The sequence below is a fragment of the Globicephala melas genome, chromosome 1, assembly GCF_963455315.2.
Source record: "Globicephala melas chromosome 1, mGloMel1.2, whole genome shotgun sequence".
Lineage (NCBI taxonomy): Eukaryota > Metazoa > Chordata > Mammalia > Artiodactyla > Delphinidae > Globicephala > Globicephala melas.
This window is the reverse complement of record NC_083314.1, coordinates 71,031,568-71,053,136: the sequence shown is the minus strand read 5'-3', so window position 1 is coordinate 71,053,136 and position 21,569 is coordinate 71,031,568. Positions and strand designations below refer to the sequence as shown.

Genomic DNA, 21,569 nt, shown 5'->3' with positions numbered 1-21,569 from the left:
CTCAGTAATTGTGGCTTGCAGGCTGTAGAACACAGGTTCAGTAGATGTGGCACACGGGCTTAGTTGCTCCTCGTCGTGTGGGATCTTCCTGGACCAGGGCTCAAACCCGTGTCCCCTGCATTGGCAGGCGGATTCTTAACCACTGCACCACCAGGGAAGCCCCAAGTTGGGTAAGTTTTAAGCTAAGGGTACATGCATATTCATGAAGGGGCTTGAGCAGAAGAGAATTCAGCATAGAATTGAGTCAAAGGTTGACAGAGTCCAGGCTTTAGTTGATTGAAGTCAAGAGGGTCAGAAAAGGTCAGCGTCTCTTAGGTTCCAGTTGATCTGGTGATTGAGCACTTCAGGCTAAATCTTTACCTCTGAAACAGAACTAGGAGTCTTTACAGCTGATCTATTATCTTTGCTATTGTTACTTCTCTTGCCTAACAGTGGTTTGTTCTTGCATTCTTTTTTTTTTTAATTTATTTTTATTTATTTTTGGCTGCGTCAGGTCTTTGTTGCTGCGCACAGCCTTTCTCTAGTTGTGGTGCACGAGCTTCTCATTGTGGTGGCTTCTCTCATTGCGGAGTACAGGCTCTAGGCACGCAGGCTTCAGTAGTTGTGGCACATGGGCTCAGTAGTTGTGGCTCACGGGCTCTAGAGTGCAGGCTCAGTAGTTGTGGTGCACGGACTTACTTGCTCCACGGCATGTGGGATCTTCCAGGACCAGGGCTTGAACCTGTGTCCCCTGCATTGGCAGGTGGATTCTTAACCACTGCACCACCAGGGAAGCCCCTCCTGCATTCTTTTGTTCCCTTAAGACCATTAATTACTGAGACCTGTTCAAAGGCAAGCACTATGGCTAGGCTTAGATCACAAAATGGCTTAGGCCAAAAATGGCTTAAGTGACAAAAGCCAGGATTCTCTTTCTCTGGGGGTCCCCTACCCTTTCTGCTTATACAGAACCAGTGAACTAGACTCTTCCAGTCTTTTAATAATAATAATGATAAAAACTAAAATTTTGCCAAGTTCTCTGTTAAGCATTGTTAAAAACAAGACAATAGGCCCAAAATGGAGTCACTTTTGCTAAGCCCCATGTCATGAAACCAAAACTAATTGCAGTTTTGGCTCTCCCAGAAATGGATTCAGGAATCACCTGCTCAGCACTAGTTAGGTAATCTGCCTGACAGACCCCCGCCATCCCCTAAGGAAAGTAAACCTGCCATAAGCCATCTGCTTTTTGGGCTAATACAACTTCCTTCTTCCTGCTCCCTTCTGCCTATATAAGTCCTTCATTTTGTACAGCTCCTCAGAACTCCTTTCTATCTGCTAGATAGGCTGCATCCTGATTCGTGAATCACTGAATAAAGCCAATAAGACATTTAAAATTTACTGAGTTGAATTTTGTTTTTTTAACAGCGTGATTCATGAATTTTCTCATTTAATCTTCATAACAGCATTATAAGGTAAGTACCAATGTAGTCTGCAATTTACAGATGAGGCAACAAATCTCAGAAAGAATGAATAATATATCTAAGATTACACAGCTGGTAGGGGATGGGGATTTTGATCTGAATCTCTGTCTTCAGAGTCCATACTCTTAATCACTGGACTTTTCTGACTTTTGAATTACTTATACCTTTCCTATTTCCAGAATATGCATTTTTTAAAAGATGTATTATTTATTTATTATTATTATTTTTGGCTGCATCGGGTCTTAGTTGCGGCTCGCAGGATCTTCATTGCGGCGCTTGGGCTTCCCTCTAGTTTTGGCGTGCAGGTTTTCTCTTCTCTAGTTGTGGCGTGCACGCCCCAGGGTGTGTGGGCTCCGTAGTTGTGGTGTGCAGGTTCCAGTGCGCGTGGGCTCTGTATTTTGCGGCACTTGGGCTCTCTTGCTGAGGTGCACGAGCTCAGTAGTTGTGGTGCGCAGGCTTAGTTGCCCCATGGCATGTGTGATCGTAGTTCTCTAACCAGGGATCAAACCCACGTCCGCTGCATTGTAAGGTGGATTCTTTACCACTGGACGCCAGGGAAGTCCCCCAGACATATACATTTTAAATCAAGCTGTCCCTTTTAAAGAATTCTTCTTTCTGGACTTCCTTGGCATTCCAGTGGTTAAGAACTCCACACTTCCATTGCAGCGGGCGTGGGTTCAATCCCTGGTCGGGGAACTAAGATCCCGCGTGCCAGGAATTTTTCTTTTTCACTGGCATATTTCAGTTTTGAATAAACAGTGTGCCCTTGTATTTGTAATCATTTTGTTACTGAACCAAAAGGGTCCTGTCACCCACACGCAGTAAAGTCAATCTACTGACACCCTGTTGTGGTAAAGGAAAGTGTAGCATTCGTTGTAGGGTACCAAGCAAAGGAGTCTGGGACAGCTAGTGCTGAAAAAGCCTGGACTCCCTGATGGGTTTCAGGAAAACATTTTTAAAGACCAAGTGAGGGAGGGGAGTTGCAGGGGATGGGATCAGTTCCTGCACAATTCTCTGATTGGTAGATAATGAGGTAACAGGGCAGTGTCACGCGGTTAACATTAACAGTCCTTAGGCTCCGGTAGGCCTGGGGACTATGTACCCATGGTCATCAAGTGGTTAACATCTTCCATTGGGTGGGTTTTTTAGCATCTGTAAAACAACTCAGGAAATGTGCGTCAGATACTGTTATCTAGGTACTTCAGAGAGGAGGTAAAGCAGAGGATATGGGGAGGGGTCTGTCCCAGGAAGGCCCCATACAGTCCTGCTCGTTACAATTCCCCCCTTTTCTCTGGTACTCCTCAGTCGTGAGAACAGGGTGACAACGGCTCTTCTATTTCTTGCCGAATGGGGGCAAGGTCAAAGTCAGTTTTTCAGGATTAGAGGAGAGAAAGTCGTTGACTTTCATTTCAAAGAATTCTTGAGTCCCAAGCTTAGCATCGACACTTTGTATTACGAAAATACATTATCTCTGTTTTTTGGGGTTTTTTTTTGTTTTTTTTTTGTGGTAGGCGGGCCTCTCACTGCTGTGGCCTCTCCTGTTGCGGAGCACAGGCTCCGGACGCACAGGCTCAGCGGCCATGGCTCACGGGCCCAGCCGCTCCGCGGCATGTGGGATCTTCCCGGACCGGGGCACGAACCCGTGTCCCCTGCATCGGCAGGCGGACTCTCAACCACTGCGCCACCAGGGAAGCCCTACCTCTGTTTTTGATGGCTTTGTCGTGGCAGCTGGACAGACATTTGAAAACTACTAGAGATATTACAATTAGAATAATGATCAAAATACATCCTTGTAGCATTTCCCCAAGGAGCGTTCCTAGTTCAGACGGCAACCAGAACAATAAGTTACGGAGCGGGTCCTCTCTACGAATCTCTTGTAATCAAGCAGACTTTTGAATTATTCTATTTTTCTGGGTATCAATCTCTCCTGGGATATTAATATATATCTAAAGAATCTAGTGCCTTCTGGTGGGAGACTATAGCTTGAGCTGTGTTGTTTGTCACTGCTATTTGTTTGTCACTACTATTTAGTCACTTTGTCACTAAAGTAAGAGAAAGGTTTCATAGTTACAAGAGGAGACCTTCAGACAATAAGGTTGCGGTTGGCCGCTGCTAGCAGATACTGTTTTGCGCATGGCTGGTGGTGTTCTTAAATCTGGTACAGTTTGGAAAATTCAAGTTCTCAGCAATACGTGAAAGTGCTTGAAATCACATCCACCTAGTTTTACACTGGATGTCTGAACCATAGCTACCCCCATTTTGACCCTTCAATGCATTCCCCTCCTCAATCACCAAAGCAGATGCACAATGTATGTTTAGTAAGCCACAAAACAGGCCACTCTGGTCAGTAAAATTTAAGTTAAACCATGATTAGATTAAAATTCCTGAGAGCTGAGGTAGATCATCTACATCTCAAAGGCACAGGAAGAGAAATACCAATTCCTTTCATTCATGGGAGCAAAAATACCTGCTAGGGGACTACAAGATGAACAGAGGTCTGGTCACCCATACTTAATTATTCACAGCCAAATAGCAAACCAATGCAATGCAGAAGGGTCTCTCAGGGTCGCAGTTCCCTAGGCCCAGAAAGGGAAATTCCCAACCAGTGCTCCACTGTAGGCAAAGCCAATGCAATAAAGAAGAATACCTTAACAGAGCTCAAAGACTGTAGATGTCTCAACCAGCCAATGGCAGGACTGATACACACACACACAAACAACAAATATTGTCCCACAAACAAAAGATCAGACAAGGTGTAGCCCCCAAATTCCACTTCCACTCCCAGATGCAGGCTTCCAGAGTGGCCTGGCTCCTGAAAGAGAATGGACCCAGAGTGTCTTGCAACGAGCCCAGAATGGCTGACTCCCTAAAAGGGAAGTGAGTCGAGATGGTGTGGGTAGAATTTTCCCAGCCCGAGCAAGCCAAGAGTGGCTCTCCCCAGAACAATACACACAAAAACACAAACAACAAATAAAGTATGGTCACACAGACAGAAAATCAGAGGAGGTGTAGTCCAAAATTCTACTCCCACTCCCAGACGGAGGCCTCCAAACAGATTGGCCCAGCTCTTGAAAGAGAACGGACCCAGAGCGGCTCACAATGAGCCCAGAGTGGCTCAGTTCCTACAAGGGAATGAGCCCAGCTGGAATGGAGAGAAATTCCCAGCCTGCACAAGCAGGAGCAACTCACCCCCAAGTGATGCAGAACGTGGACGGTAGCTCAGGACGTTTCTCAACACCAAAAATCCTCATGCTGGGTGGCCAGCACTGTCAGGAAGAGTGCCTTTGAGTTTCCCAGAGCAAAATGAGCTCCGGCAGCTGCTGGGGACTCAAGGGGCTGCCCCTGGCTGGAGTCAGCCTACCATGGGCACAGACTCCTGGGCTGGCTCACCAAAATTGTTACCAAACGCAAATTCGTGTGCCTAACAGTGAGGCCAAACAAACTAAAACATCAGAGTTTGGAGCAGAGAAAGTTTATTGTAGGGCCAAGCAAGGAGAATGTATGGCTCATGCTAAAAAAAAAAAAAAAAAAGAGGAACTCTCTGATGGTTTTTGGGGAGAATTTTTATACGAAAAATTTGGGGTGAGGGCTGCAAGGTGTATGACTTACTTCTGATTGGTTGCTGGTGAGGTAATGGAAACAGGAGGGAAGGGGGCAGGGCACAACCTTTAAAAGAATGACATAACCATAGGACATGACAAAACTGCTTAGAACTAACTAGATCAAAGATGGCGGGAGGGGCTTCCCTGGTGGCACAGTGGTCGAGAGTCCGCCTGCCGATGCAGGGGACACGGGTTCGTGCCCCGGTCCGGGAGGATCGCACATGCCGCGGAGCCTGCGCGTCTGGAGCCTGTGTTCTGCAACGGGAGAGGCCACAGCAGTGAGAGGCCTGCGTACGGCAAAAAAAGAAAAAAAGATGGCGGGAGATTCGACTTCCAGTAGACCTTGAGCCTCATTATATGCTCACTGTAATGCATAAGATAAATGACACACCCACCAGGGTCATGACAGTTCAGAGCTAACCATAAAAAGCCAAAAGTGGCCCAGCTTAGATCAATTCAGAGAACAGACTGGTGGTTGCCAAAGCTGGGGGGAAGAGACAATGGGGAGAAACTGCTTAATGGTACACGGCTTTACTTTGGACTGATGGAAATGATCTGTAACTAGATAGAGGGGGTGGTGGCACAGCACTGTGAATGTACTAAATGCCACTGAATTGTATACTTTAAAATGGTTCATTTTATGTGATGTGAATTGTACCTCAATTAACAACTATAAAAAAATCAATATCCAACAAAGGAGCAATTTTCAGGATAAATAAATAAATAAAGCCAAAAGTGGGCAGTGGCCCAATTCCTGGAAATCCCTGCCCTTTCCCCCCTGAAATAGTTGGAATAATCCTCCCACTCATTAGCCTATGAAGTTACCAAGCCCATAAAAACTAACCACACCATATGTTGGGGCCTCTGGCCTTCTGAGATGGACCACACTCTGTCTGTGCAGTATGCTTCTCTCTAAATAAATCCACTTCTTACCTAGCACTTTGTCTCTCACTGAATTCTTTCTGCGATGAGACATCAAGAACCTGAACTTCATTAAGTCCTGAGACCAAGTGTGTGATCTCAGTTGAAAAAACCATAGGTTCAAGTCCCAAGCTGAGTTGCACAGTTTCAGCAACAGGACAGTGTTCCTGTTGGAATCTTGGGCTCAGTCTGAAGTTACCATCCTCCACCTGGATGGGGGCCTTAGTTCCTGCAGGACTCAAAGATACTGTTATGTATTTTCCTTCAGGAGGAACCAGGACCTTGCCGATTCCTGCACTATAGTTTCTTGACTGCTCCTCCTTTGTTTCCGCATTCCCTCACTTCCCTGATTAGTTAAGTGTTTGAATCTACTCTTTGGAACTCAGTGAAGGTCTAGGAGGCTGAAGCCTTTTTTCTGCAAACAAGAAAGGGACACGGAAAGGATGTTGCACCCGAGAGGGCCCCCCAGGGTCCTGTTCATTTCACTTTTCTTTTAGAAACATCTCCTTGTAGTTTGTTCTTTCTTTACTCTTTTCTCAGCTGTGATGGGAAGGAGAGACTCCTACTTATGTTTTGGTTTTGTATGGGAGGAAAAATAGTTTTCGCTCTACCCTTCTAGGGTCTTGGTTGAGACACCTGCTCCCCACCCCCCCGTCCCCCCCTCCCACCCGGCCCCATAATAAAAGACAGATTAACAGGAGAAAAACAAACAGAATTTTGATAACATATATACCTCCTGTATACGCAGGAAATACCCAGGAAAACTGAGTGGCTCCCTGAAATGGTGCATCACCTTAAACACTATATTCTGCTAAAGACAGAAGAAAGATTTTGGAAGAGGAGGAGCCAGTTATGGCAGGTTATCAGGAAAAGCACATTAAAGGGCAAGGTTGTTATGCAGATTTAAGTCTGTGTCTTCTCCATGGATAAGAATTTCTTGTGATTTAGAGTCATCCTTCTCTTCCTGGTGTATATAGCTAGATACCCATATAAATGGGAATTTCCCTTCTAAATGGAAATTTCCCTTTCCGAGAGAAAATTCTGCTTAGTTTTCAGAGCTTTTCCAGTATCTCCTGTTTCTAAAAAAATAACAGCTCAAGATAATCCTTAAGCCAGAGAGGCATATTTTGGGGTGGCATAGTCTGCTCCCTTCTCAACCAATTACAAAGAGCCACCTAGGCTTTTCTAAAATAATGCAAATACTTAACCTATAGCCAATCAAATAATTTCCTTGCTTTGCTTCCATCTTTTCTCCAAAAAAGTCTTTCGCCAAGTTCCTATTTGTGGACCACTCCTAATCACTTCCAGTTTGGTGTGGCCCAACTGGAGTTGATTTTTGCTCAAATGAACTTTTAAAAAAATTTTAATATGCCTCAGTTTATCTTTTAACAGTTTTTTTGTATGCAAATGAAGGTATAGGGGTTCAGAATGAGCCTCCCCAAAATGTGCCCTTTTGTGTGAGAATTATTTTAAGCTAAAGGCAATTGAAACCGACCCTGCTGGGCCCTCCTGGGTATAAAAGCTTTTCCATGTCCCTTGTTTTTTGTTTGTAGGGAAAAGGCTTCAGCCTCCTAGAACTTCTCTAGTTCCAAAGGGCAGATGCAAGCAGTTTTTAATTAGGGAAGTGAGGGAATGCAGAAATAAAGCAGTCAAGAAACAGTAGCTCAGTGATAAAAAAAAACAGAGTCCTAGTTCCTCCTCAAGGGGTATACAGAGCAATATGACATATATCTTTGAGTTCTTCTGCAGAAACTGAGGCCCAAAACGCAGCCTTTGTGCACGGGCGCTGAGTCAGATCTTGGAGACAGAGTTTTGGGTGAAGTAGAAAAGAATAAATAGCTTTATTGCTTGGCTGGGCAAAGGGGGACACAGCAGGCTCATGCCCCTCAAAAACTGTGTGTCCCAACCCAGGAGGATTTGGTAAGGGGTTTTGTAGCCATGTTTCAATGGCAGGGTTGCTGATAAGATTAGGGTGTGTGCAGGGCCTGCACTCCTTTAATCTGGCCTCAGGTGGTCTCTGGTTAAGCTTCTCTGGTTCTTGAGGCTATCAAACCATGAATTTCTCTCTGGAATGAGGTTTGCTTCATCAAGTAGTTCATCTTCCATTTGTTGGGGGTTTTAGTTCTGTAGAAGACCTCAAAGATACTGTTATGTGTATCCCTTGAGATGGAACAGGACCCTGCCCCAAGGCTGCACTATTGTTTCTTGTCTGCTCCTCCCTTGTCTCTGCATCCCCTCCCTTCCCTGATTAGCAACTGTTTGAATCTGCCCTTCGGAACTCAGGGAAGGTCGTGGAGCCTAGAGTCTATTCCCTACAAACAAGGAATAGACAGAGGACACAGAAAGGCTTCTTTGCCCATGAGCCCCACAGGGTCCTGCTTGGTTTCAAAACTAAGGCCCCAGGACTTCCCTGGTGCCGCAGTGGTTAAGAATCCGCCTACCAGTGCAGGGGACATAGGTTCAATCCCTGGTCCGGGAAGATCCCACGTGCCGCTAGAGCAACTAAGCCCATGCACCACAACTACTAAGCCTGTGCACTAGAGCCCACGAGCCACAATTACTGAAGCCCGCGCGCCTAGAGCCGGTGCCCCGCAACAAGAGAAGCAGCCGCAATAAGAAGCCCGAGCACCACAGTGAAGCGTAGGCCCTGCTTGCTGCAATACAGAAAGCCCACACGCAGCAACAAAGACCCAAGGCAGCCAAAAAACTAAGGTCCTCCACCCAGGTGGAAGACGGCAACTTCATGCTGAGCACAAGATTCCTGGAAGGCTACCCTATTACCTCACCATCCACCAATCAGAAGAAAGTCACACACCATGCAGCCTTCACCCCAAATTTTGCTTATAAACACTTTTCCCCCAAAATTGAAACTGGAAAACCCAGTGTACCATATTCCTAGGGTAAGGTAAGCTGGCTAAAACTGAGTTGGAGGATTGTGATTGGTGTATGTTAGGTTACCTTGACAGGTGTTTTCTGTAAGTACAGGCTGCCTTAGGTTTACATGTGAGGTGTGGGCTGGGCCACTGGGACAGCCTCCATATTAAGGGTCCTGATACGTAAATTAACTTTATTAATTCCACCCCCCTTTGATCACAATTTCAGTTGTACTAAGAGTGTTGATCAAACTTAAAATATTGGCATGACTCTGAGCTACCGCTTCTGTTTGCTATTGGAATCAGGTTGGCTCTCTGACTGAACCCATAGGTTAGGATATTGAGGTCTCCGTCGAGTAGTTAGCTGTTTCCTTAATCCCGTTTTTGGCGTTCTAGATGAAGGGAGGACATTTGTGTCGGAGATCATTTGTCTGGTCTCCCGCAGCTGACACATGCATTGAAAGCTTTTGAGAGAATGTAGACCACCAGGGAGACTATTAAAACGACTATAAGCAGAATAATTCCCAACATTTGGAGGGCACTCAAAAACCACGTCCCCATGACCCAAAACAACATAGATCAAATAAATTAAAGAAAGACCACATTGAAGGAGACATTTTCGTAAGCAAAGTGGCTTTTTTAGTTATCTTAGGTAACTGAGTTTCAACCTCCCCAGAAGCGTTAATCCAAGTGCAGCAAGTGTTGGCTACGGCACAGACACACCTTGCGTAGCTAAAAGACAACCAAGGGCTTTCCTATTACAAGAACAGCTCTGGCCAGAGAATCTAGGGGTTTTGGTTGGGCAGCTACTGTTTTAGCAGTGGATTCTGTGATCACCTGACTCCTAGTCTGGGAAATAGGGATCTGCCAAAGGAAGAAAATTGTGAGTCATGAATGCCTCCTGGTAATTCCCGTTTGATCTGTAATGTAGGTAGATAGGTGCAGCCCATCGTGAAGACTTGGTTTGATTGTGGGCAGTCGGAGACGTAAAGAGTTAGCTCAACCGCAGCTTCTCACCACCTCCCAAGTATTTAAACATTGAGTTTCCCATGCATGAGGGGGTACTATCACCCACAGATATAGATAAACCTGAGAGAAGCACAGGTGGCACCGCCGAAAGAGGTATTCCCATGATGGAGAATATTGGAATAGGAGTGCAGAGTGATCAGCCAAGCCCTGGAGGTCAGATGAGTTATGATTTAAGAGTTAAGGGTCTGGGGCTTCCCTTCCCTGGTGGCGCAGTGGTTGAGAGTCCGCTTGCCAATGTCAGGGGACGCCGGTTCGTGCCCCGGTCCGGGAAGATCCCACCTGCCGCGGAGCGGCTGGGCCCGTGAGCCATGGCCGCTGAGCCTGCGCGTCCGGGGCCTGTGCTCCACAACGGGAGAGGCCACAACAGTGAGAGGCCCGCGTATCGCAAAAAAAAATAATAATAATAAATAAATAAGAAATAGGATGTAAACATAATAGCTCTCCCAAGATCCAGAGCCACTCACAAAAGTCGCCAAGACAAAAACTTAGATTAATTCTCCTATGAGCTGGCAACAGTCAGTAGGACCACAGCTATAAGTGGGATGCACCCTTGTTTTGTGCTAGTCTCAGCCTATCAACAACCAGTGTTGTGGTTGGACCAGCTCTTGTGGTTCTTATAATGATTGCCAGATGCCCTTCAGCAGTAACCATCGGGAAACTGAAAAAAACAGAGGCTCATCACTTATAACACCTGGAAATTACACAGCACACCTGGGGCCACACAGCAAGGTCATGGGGAGACAGAGACTGCACGTGGGCCTGGGGTTCTGCTTTTATTGGGGCTGAGGGTGGGTCTTAGGGTTTTGGGGGCTCACTCTTTATTGGTGAATTTAAAACGTAAGAGCAGAAATTTAAAGGACAGGATGGAAAAAAACAAAAACCATGTAGACCAATTGGTCAGTTATTTAAATCTACCAAAATCTCTAAAACAAAGGAGCCTCAGTGAGTGGAGGTGGCCTGGCTCTTTATCTACTTGTGTGGTTGGTACTGTGTTCAGCTGAGACAACCTTCTTTGAAAGGGCTGCCCCTTGAAATGGATGCCTTGGCAATCAAAGCTTAAGTCAGCCACTTGTATTGCAAAAAAGAAGAAAACTGTCAGGGCTTACACTACAAGCCCATGTTTCTGCCTGGCCATATTTTGGGGGCCCCAACCTGATGGTTGCCAAGTCAAGTTCTCAACACAAAATGAGACAAACAGAAGAAAATAGCTGTCCCTGGGAGAGAAGAATTGACAACCAATAGGTACCCCAAAACCAAAATCCAAAAAGCCTGAATTTGGAAAAGAAAGGACAACATGAAATTTTATTTTCCTCTCTTGACCAGGCACTACAGAGATCTGGGAGACCTGACTGTGGTAAGAATTCTCATCCTTCACAGCTTCTGCCAGTTTTTCCAGGATCCCTTCTGGAGGCTCTGGAGCATGAGGTATTTAGAGTGTAGCTCTGGTATCTATCAGAATTTAACAGGGGTTTCCGTTAATCGTAGTTTTAGTGTCCCCTTGGCTGCTTAAGGGAATAATTGGTAGCAGTTTACCAGAGACTCCCTCAGAGTCTCACCAACCCTGAGAGAGGCCATTTGGTGACCCTCCTTTGAGGGTAGATACAAGGTATATGTGAGGCCACTAACTTGGCAGACTTTTGTTTACAGTTCTATAGTCTCTTCAGAGTGGAAAGGCAATTCAGACAGAGGATTAGCAGAATGTGGGTGCTCAGGTACAGGAGGACAGGGGAGCAGTAGGAGTCACATCAGTCTTGTAGTCTTTTGTTTTAGGTACCTCTCGTGTCTTTACTTTCTCATTACCCTTTTGCGATGAATCTTTCAATGAAGCTCTCTGGGACTCTTGAAGCCTTTTGGAGGCATACCAATTAAAATAGGTATCCCTTTCTGTTTGTTTGATTTGAGGACTCTTACTTTCAAGTGTACTGTTAAATGAGCCATCTTGTCTAACCGGAAGATTCCCTATAATGGCCGTTGTCATTCTAGGTTGTCTTAGTAAGATGTTGCCATTTTTGTAGATATCTATAGCTTCTTGGACCGCATTTATCAGACATAAAATAGGCAGGTGTGCCAGAAGGTGGCAAGCTTAATTCTTTGATATTTGAGGGTCCCACTTCTGTAGCTAAGCCTTGGATCTCTTAGAGCCAAATTAATGCCTAATAGGGATGTGCCGCCAGATTATGTGGTTTTTTTTTTTTAACAAATTTATGTATTTATTTACTTTTGGCTGCGTTGGATCTTCGTTGCTGCGTGCGGGCTTTCTCTAGTTGCGGCGAGCGGGGGCTACTCTTCGTTGCGGTGTGTGGGCTTCTCATTGCGGTGGCTTCTCTTGTTGTGGAGCATGGGCTTTAAGGGCATGGGCTCCAGAAGTTGTGGCACGTGGGCTCAGTAGTTATGGCTTGCGGGCTCCAAAGCACAGGATTAGTAGTTGTGGCACACAGGCTTAGTTGCTCTGTGGCATGTGAGATCTTCCCCGACCAGGGCTTGAACCTGTGTCCCCTGCACTGGCAGGTGGATTCTTAACCAGTGTGCTACCAGGGAAGCCCCGATTATGTGGTATTTAACAGTGTAGCTTGTTACATGGAAATTTTCGTGAGGTTGGCATGTGACCACTGTTGATCTAACCCATTCCTTGACCAACTTATCCTAGCCCAGGAGTCTGAGAGTGAGGTGGTGAGCGCTTAGTACAGTCCACGTGTATTGTCTTAATTTAATTTCCCAAGTCCCTCAGCAGTTCATGCTGTGGACTTACCTCAAGCTTTGTGAGTTTCCTAATGGCTGCCATCATGCTTTCTTTTGCTTCAAGGGCTCCTATTTTCCCTCATTTAAATAATTCTCCCTGGTTCAACCAGACTTACTGTTTCTGACTGCTTGAGCACTGTTCCTGAGATCTGTCAGGTCCTCCTGAAGGTGCTTACACTGTAGCTGAGATTGGGCATAAACTCAAATGTTGTGGGCTACTAGGTCTCACCATGAAATATCTGAAGTCTCTCACACCCCAAATTTCCACCTAAAAGGATTAGAACAAACAAACTTGAGCTCCAAATGGGAACTAGGTGGAGCTCGATCCAAGAGAAATTACCAGAGATACTGGAGAGCAGCTGGAGAGGTAGCAAACTAAAGTGGCTCTGTAGGAACCTTCACCTTCATCTAGGAGCCAACCCGGGAACCTTCAGTGGCTGTTTTCCCATCACACCTCATTGACCATACAGGCTATATACCTTGCAAAGATTGCAGGTTTGCTTCCAGACCACAGTATTCCAGACCACAGACAATATTGCAATAAAATGAGACACAAATGTTTTGGTTTCCCAGTGCATATAAAAGTTACGTTTACACCATAGTCTATGAAGTGTGCAATAGCTTCATGTCTATAAAACAACATACATACCTTAATTTAAGATGACTCTATTGCTAAAAATACCAAAACAGTTTCAATAATAACATCAAAGATCACTAATCACAGATCATTATAACACATAATAATAACGAAAAAGTTCAAAATATTGTGAGAATTACTAAAATATGACACAGAGACACAAGATGAGCCAAATGCAGTTGGGAAAAATGGCACTGATAGACTTACTCAACGAGGGTTGCCACGAACCTTCAATTTGTAAAAAATGCAATACCTGCAAAGCGCAGTTAAGTTAGCACAATAAAATGAGATATGCCTGACCTGTCCAATGACAAAACTAAAACAATTTAGTTACAAGATTATTCAAGGGAAAACATGCCATGGATTGAGGTAGTACAGTTCCTCATCAGCAGTGGAGAACTCTTCCCAAGGGATTTGGGCAAGACCAGGTTTTATAGAGCTTTAGAAGAGGCAACGTGGAGACAGGGCATGACTGGCTAGGAGGTTGGGAATTTCCTGGTAAGGCTAACAGGTCCTGATTTCTAGAGTAAGGTAAGCTGAGTTGGAGGATTGTGATTGGTGTAGGTTACGTCCTTGGACAGGTTTTTCCTGTTAAGTGCAGGCTGACTTAAGTTTAGATTTATGATGTGGTCTGGTCCACTGGGGTGGCTCCAATGTGTGGGTCCCATTATATAAATTAACCTTTAAAGTGTTATGTCAGCTCACTGGAGTCTTTTCAGTGGTTAAAGAAATTTTTTCACCTAAAAATCAGATAAGGGCTGGAGGTAGATTGGGGGTGGGAGGTGGGGTAGAACGGGGCCAGTAGAAAAGCCTTGGCCAGAGGAGTGGGGCTGTTGCAGTTTCTGAAGACCACAGAGTGTAAGAACAGGTTCCACAATGTCATTTCCTTGAATATTACAGCTTGCTTCCTCAGAGAGCTTTTGGGAGAGAGGCCCCAGCAAAGGGCCCCAAGAGAGATCCCAGAGCAACTCATGTTCTGGGGATGTTGAGGGTGAACAAATGTCAATGAGGATGACAACAGAAAGCAAAAAAGGGAAACTAGCATTGACTTGATACCCACAATGCACTAGGGACTTCGCTAGCACGCAAATTCTCTTTTAATTTTCAAAAACCTTGAGTGCAGTGGTTCTCAACCGGGGGCAATGTTGACCCCAAGAGAACATTTGCCAATGTCTAGAGACATTTTTATTTTCACAACTAGGGGGTGCCCCTGGCATCTAGTGGGTAGAGGTCAGGGATGCTTCTAAACATCCTACAGTGTATAGGACAGGTCCTCACAATGGGAATTATTTGGCCCCAAATGTCAATAGTACTGAGGCTGAGAAACCCTGCTTGAAGGACAGGCATGCTAATCTTCATTTATACAGATGAGGAATCTGTAGTTCTGAAAAGCTACCTGTCATTCAAAATGAGATTTACACAGCTCTAAAGCCCTGCTCTTTGACCATGCCATAGTGATAGGAACAGTGATGGGTAAGAAAGATAAAGAACCAGGGCACTAATTGCTGCTCAAAGATATTTGTTGGAGAAATGAGTACAAGAGTGAACGACAATGGGGATAAGAGGATGGGTGTGATCATCCTATTGCCACTCTGACACACGTCTTTGTCCTTGTTGCACAATCCAAAACAGAGTCAGGGTTACGATAATAAAGAAAATCAAATGGTGGGGGCTGGCCTCAGGTCGCTATGCTCGATCTCAGGAGGAGTCTGATGCCAGTGTCTGCACCTCTAAATAGATGTAGAAGTACGGGGAGTCTGCTGACACACTCTCCTCCATCACCTTTTCTAAGCAGAGAGACAGACAGGAGGTTCTGAGCTGAGTTTGGGTGACCATTTATTCCCCTCTTCCTCCCAGAGGCTGAGCCCAGCTGTGGCCCCAGAGGAAGAGGAGAATCTGTTTCCCAGTTTCCACATTTTCTCTGAATTTGGAGTGGGACTGAGCCAGATTGATTCTGGGAAACCCTGAAACTTCTGGGATGGAAAAGTTGAGACGAAAGAGGGTGGAAGGGGAGGAGTCAATGACAAAAACAACACTTCTTTTCACTTCCTCTTTTGGACTCCAGAATTTGTCTGTTCTCTGGGGTGGAATGTGTCAAGCCTCCAGAGAAGTCTGTGCCTGCTGTGCTGGGCTGTCAGAGGCAACCTGCTCGCTCCAGGAGGTGATGGGGATCCCCTCATTCCTAGCCCTCCCTGCTGCCAGGAGTGACCGAGCTGCCTGCACATCCTGCCATCCTTTGGGCCACATGCTACTGTGGACGGCTCTGCTATTCCTCGGTGAGGCAGGGTCCCCAGGAGGGGCAGTGGAGCAGGGACAGAGGCAGGCATGCTTTTCTAACTCAGCTGCTGTCACCTCGGTTGGTGCTGAGCTTGGGCAAGGATGAGGGCTGGGGTGGGAAGCACGTCAGGAAAGTCAGGAGGGTGAAGGCAGGCTGATGAAAATCAGATTCTGATAACCTTGCTGGCCTTGCCAAATTATGAAATTGGCAGAGTTTATTTTTTTTTATTAACTTATTTATTTAGTTTTGGCTGAGTTGGATCTTTCTTGCTGCACACGGGCTTTCTCTAGTTGTGGAGAGCAGGGGCTACTCTTCGTTGTGGTGCGCGGGCTTCTCATTGCGGTAGCTTCTCTTATTGCAGAGAGTGGGCTCTAGGTGTGCGGGCTCAGTAGCTGTGGCACACGGGCTTAGTTGTTCCCCGGCATGTGGGATCTTCCCGGATCAGGGCTCGAACCCGTGTGCCCTGCATTGGCAGGTGGATCCTTAACCACTGCACCACCAGGGAAGCCCAGCAGAGTTCATTTTTTTTTAAGTCTTTTGCCCAATTTCACTGTGCACCGAGGTCCCTGGTGCTCTGCCACCCCCCAGAGCAGAGCCAGCTGCGAGCAAAGTCTAGTGACCTAGACTTGAAGGACTAATGAGTGGCCAAGGTGTTTACCTTCCTTAGAAATTGTGTTTCACTGGGACCATATCTTAGACGGGAGGGCTAATGCTGTCTTAGGCCAATAGGAGGTGGGGGGAAGCAATAAAACACATGGTTGGGGGCAGTGGCTGTTCTCTGTGCTCCTGAAACCACTTCAGGCAGCAGAAGCCTATTCTCTTTATGTGAAAGGAGATTCCCCTGGGCAAAAGCACAGGAGGGTCTGGGTTATCCGGGGGATGGGGATCAGAGAATACATAAGCCAGGCAATTCTAGAATCAGTTGTGGGACCAGAGGAATCGTGCATCCTCCTTGCACTGCAGACAGAAGTGAAGAAAAGACCAAGCACAGCAGAGCAAATTTACTAAAGTGTCACAATGGCAATTTAGTCTTTCTGAATATGGAGACAGTAGATTTATAGAGATACCAATCTGGCCCCTGTGTGGTAATTCCATTAACGCACAGCTGAACAAGTAAAGACATGGAAACCCAGGTGAGCGTAATGCAGACAGAGACCATCAAGAGAGTTAAGGGGATTTGCAAGGAGGTGATTATTTATAATGATGAATCATCATATCTAAACACCAGGCTGATCTTTGCTTTCTCTTTTACAGCTCCTGTTGTTGGGAAACCTGGTAACTGCTCATCACATCCTCTCCCTCCCCCAGCTACCCTCTCTCTCTGCTCCCTGCACCCTGTCTGTCCTGTAATCCAGGACCGAGGTAGAGCCAGGAAAGAGTAATTGCTCCCACTAGATGCCCTGCCACACCCCCTGCTATGTCCTCCCCTTTCCTTCCTCCCAGGGAAGCCGGGGACGCACAGCCATGGGACACAGGTGCCTCAGCCCTTATGCTTCTGTTACGGTGAGACCTCACAGATCCTGTCACAGAATATAACTGTCCTCTGTCTCAGTCGCCTTCCTCTTTCCAAACTAAATCACAAGCCCAGGCCATTTTAGTTTCAGTTGTGTACAAAATCACATGATCTGCTTATGTTATCCCCATAACATATCTGACACGTTAGTTCATTTGCTCTGCTGCTGTTGTATTTTCCTCACTTTATGTCTGCATTGGTAAATCTTTTACTCTTCATGTATCTGTAGGCTTCAGGGCCTGTTCCCCTGGACACAAATAGGAGATACCGCCAGTTCTGGTGGGATGAACACGGCTGGGCACTGCTTTCCCTGCACCACTAACCTCTCCACCTCCCAGGACTGGTAGTGGGATGGGGCTCTACATGGGCCACTGAACGCAGGGCTCCCTAGACTGGCCTGCCAGCCTTTCTCCTCTTTCTTATTCTTCTGAGGCCACAGAGACTCCTCTGTGCTTGGGTGTCAGGACAGGTCTATTCTAAAGGAGAAAGAATGGGGACTTCCCTGGTGGTCCAGTGGTAAAGAATCTGCCTTACAATGCTGGGGACGCAGGTTCGATCCCTGGTCAGGGAACTAAGCCCATTCCTCAACTGGAGCCCCTGGGCCACAAACTACAGAGCCTGCGCGTCACAACTAGAGAAGAGAAAACCCACATGCCATAACTAGAAAGAAGCCCGCGCACCATGAGGAAAGATCCCGCACCGCAACGAAGATCCCTCATGCCACAACTAAGACCCGACACAGCCAAAAAAAAATAAATAAATACAGCTTTTGTGTTGTTGATCTGACTCCTTCCATTCTTTTTTTTTAATGTATTTATTTCTTTTTATTTAGAAATAAATACATCTTAAACAAAAAGAATGGAAGAAGTCAGAACAGAAACGTGGTGTCTGGCTCTCAGCCTGGCACCTCCACCAGATGTCCCCATTTGTCTTGTTCCAGATGTGGAGAGAGTTTATCCACTAGTGTCCGAATGCCTCAGCTTACAGGGAAGGAAAGTGATTCCCCAAAGGATGTATGTGTAGTGTGTGTGTGTGTGTGTGTGTGTGTGTGTGTGCGCGTGTGCGTGTGTTTTTGCTTGCCCCCTCTCCCATTCCCCTACCTCTTGTCCTCTCCCCTGGGGAGGAGGCAAGCTCCCTGAGAGAATCTGGGTTCCTGGGGGCCCCTGTTTGGGCTGCACGAGTTGGAGGAACTGCCTTTGGTTGCACAAGAGTTCTGGGTTGGGTTCCTCTCTTGATGTCTCCAGCATGGCCACAGTTTTCCATCATCTGAGATTTGGGGTCTGCTTAGGCCCTTGGGGTCCCTTTCCTCATGCTGCCTTCTCTCTCTGCCCCTCAGCAGGTCTCCCGAAGGCTGTGGTGAGCATTCAGCCTGCGTGGATCAATGTGCTCAAGGAGGATTACGTGACGCTGATGTGTCAGGGGACCAGCTTGTATGAAGGCAACCTCACCCTGTGGTTCCATAATGGGAGCTTCATCCAGAGCCAGAACCAGTCCAGCTATAGCTTTAAGGCCAGCAGCAATGACAGCGGAGACTACAGGTGTCAGAGAGAGCAGACCAGCCTCAGCGACCCTGTGCATCTGTACGTGACTTCCGGTCAGTGGAGGAAGGCCTGGGAGAGTCTGGGAGAGCAAGGATAGAAGACATCTGCTTACATGGCAGAGGTTTTTCGGAAAGGGGAATTGCCTGCTTACTGGGAAGCATGGCTGTGAGTTGTTTGAAGGGGTTTTTGTCCACTGATTTCCCTTTTCACGCACCCCATTGCTTAGTATGTGTGGTGAGGTGGAAGTTCCTAAGAGATTTCTCAGAATATGTTGGGCTCTGTTGTTTCGGTGCTGACTGGGCAAGAAGGGGACAAGGCCACTGACAGGCAGGTGGGTATGAGAGAAGCAGAAGGAAATCCCTAGTTCATAGAAATCCTTCCATTTTTATGGCAGAGTCAGATGCACAGACAGACCACAACTGAATCCTAGCCCTGGAAATTATAGCCACGTAAACATGATGATTCCATTTACCTTTGAGCTTTGGTTTCCTCATCAGCTCAGTGGAGATACTCTGCCTCCTCCATCAGGTCCCGGTGAGAATCAGCATTTCCCTGCCCCCCTGCCCTCTGTTCAACTTGAGGTGAAAGTTGTGTCTTAAGCACCTTTTATATCCAGCCCCAGGCACGGGACAGGGCTTAATAAATGTTTGCTGAGCAGATCAATGATCCTCCAAAGCTCCTGCAAGAAATACGTTCTCCATAGAGAAAAGCTGCAGTGTGATTATGATGAATATTGTCAGTGCTATTCTTCACTTAGTCCCCTTCCCTCACCCAATTCTCAAATTCTCCTCAAAGGTATCTAGGCCCGGTGGGCCTGCAGCTCCAGGCCTGCTATCTCTACCCTCTGTGCTCAGCAGGAAAAGACAGTCCTGGAGGGAAGTCCCAGAGGCCTGGCAGGGCCTCAACCTCAGTGCTCCTCCTCTCTAGGAGGGGGTGGCAAGTTCCCACCCGACCAGCAGGCGCGTTGACAAGGAGCCCTGGCACATGAGGTGGACACCACCCTGAAGGACCCAGGTGAAGAGCTAGAAGGCCTGGAGCCAGAGCACCAGCCATGGGGACCCTGAACCACTGTCATGGAGACTAGAGTCAACAGAATGCCGACTGCACCAGTGGGAGTCCCGACTCAGGTGGTAGCGCTCGTTCCCAGACAGCTCAGTGCCACGGTATGAACAGCAGGCAGAGCAGGCCCTGCAGGGGCAGCTCCGTGGGCCTCAGTATCTCCAGCAGTTCGTGTCCAGCAGCAGCTCAGCAGGCCCGGCTGCATAGCCTGGCTGCTATCTAGCGGCCACACGGCAGGCCAGCTCTCCCAGACACCAGCGCAGCGAGCAGCTGAGCACCACCCAGGCCTCAGTCAATCTGGCCACAGCATCAGCCTCCCAGCTCACCAGCCAATCCCGGAGGGAACTCTCCCAGTGTCACCACTGTGACCCAATCTGTGCTACTGGGGAACACCACCTCCTCCCCCTCAACCTGTCCCAGGCCCAGATGTATCTAAGACCACAGCTGGGAAACCTATTCCAGGTAAACCAGACCTTGGCCCAGCATGTGCCTCTAGCTTCTCAACTCATCCTGATGCCTATTAGGGCAGTGGCAGTAGTCCAGCAGGAGGGGCTGTCTGCTCAGGCTGCTGGAGGCCATGTAGATGCAGTTTAGGTAGAGAACTTGGCACTGAGGAGCAACAGGCTTAGCCCAAAGCTCCACCCAGAAAGCTATTCCCCTGTTTAGCCTCCCCCAGGCCTCTAGCCAGGCCCTAGCTGTGGCTCAGGCTCCCTGTAGGGCCTCAGGCCAGTTCTTTAGCCTTAGTCCAGCTGGTGGGGGCAGTGGGAAGAGCAGGCAGAAGTGGCCACCCACCTGGGCCTTTGGCTCAGTGGCCCTCCTCAGGAATAGGTGGTGCTTGGAGCCATCCCAGGAGAGGCACAGGAGTGGTGGAGCCCTTGCCTGCATCCCAAACATGGACCCTGCTGCAGCTCCTCTGTCACCACCCATGCTAAGATCCAGGGCAAGTGCCACAGGGGTCAAGAGGACTCTAGCTGGGGTTCAGAGAATTCCAGTCACGGTAAAGAACTCTCTCCAATGTCCCTGGGCCTTTATCGGTGAGAACTGGACATGGGGCATGTGACCCAGGAACCTCCATACAGCTGTGCCTCCACCAGCACTCATGACATCAACCCTGTGTTCCTGTCCAGTAATCTTAGCCACTGGAGTGCAGAGGAGGTGTATGAGTTTATTGCTTCTCTACAAGGCTTCCAGGAGATTGCAGAGGAGTTTCCCAGGAGATGGATGGAAAGGCCGTTTTTTGACTTAAAGAACACCTCGTGAGTGCCGTGAACACGAAGCTGGGCCCTGCCCTCAAGATCTGCACCAAGAAATTGTCCTCGAGGAGACCTAAGGTGGCCCTCGTGCACAAACCAGCCTAAGGCTGACACTTCCACTGTCCAGGTTACAACCTGGTACCAGTAGAGACTTTGCTGAGAAGAAAGTGCTGTTCCAATGATGTGCACCTTCAGTAGAGGGGGTTACCCAGACAGGGAGGAGAACTGCAAGAATTGGTTGCTGGCGCTACATGGAAGCAGCTTTGACATTTTCTCCGGGTTCTACTCCATTAAAAAAAATCTTCACGTGCTTCCCTGGTGGCGCAGCGGTTGAGGGTCCGCCTGCCGATGCAGGGGACACAGGTTCGTGACCTGGTCCGGGAAGATCCCACATGCCGCGGAGCGGCTGGGCCCGTGAGCCATGGCCGCTGAGCCTGCACGTCCGGAGCCTGTGCTCCGCAACGGGAGAGGCCACAACAGTGAGAGGCCCGCGTACCGCAAAACATATATATATATCTTCACAATTCTCAGCATTCCCACCTACCCCAATCCAACCTTTATAAAAGAGGCAGCCTAGGGAACCAGGACTGCTCACCTAATCCTGGAGTGGAATGTCTAGCCAGGGCCTGAGTTCCTCAAGAGGAGGGATACACAGGATGGTATGGGA

The 21,569-nt window shown here is 47.5% G+C and overlaps 1 protein-coding gene across 4 annotated transcripts in view; it reads left to right on the top strand.

Moving 5' to 3' along the window:
- LOC132597142 (low affinity immunoglobulin gamma Fc region receptor II-like) overlaps positions 1-21,569 on the top strand; it is a 32,263-nt gene that overhangs the window by 7,166 nt on the left and 3,528 nt on the right. For 2 of the 4 annotated variants that reach the window (XM_060297376.2, XM_060297358.2), the window contains exons 3-7: positions 1,402-1,448; positions 11,206-11,307; positions 15,324-15,534; positions 16,791-16,811; positions 18,386-18,643. In XM_060297376.2, the coding sequence (XP_060153359.1) occupies positions 15,348-15,534; positions 16,791-16,811; positions 18,386-18,643 (466 nt within the window). In that variant the 5' untranslated portion in view covers positions 1,402-1,448; positions 11,206-11,307; positions 15,324-15,347. The remainder of the gene's footprint in view (positions 1-1,401; positions 1,449-11,205; positions 11,308-15,323; positions 15,535-16,790; positions 16,812-18,385; positions 18,644-21,569) is intronic. The other 2 variants (XM_060297370.2, XM_060297367.2) reach the window with 2 other exon arrangements.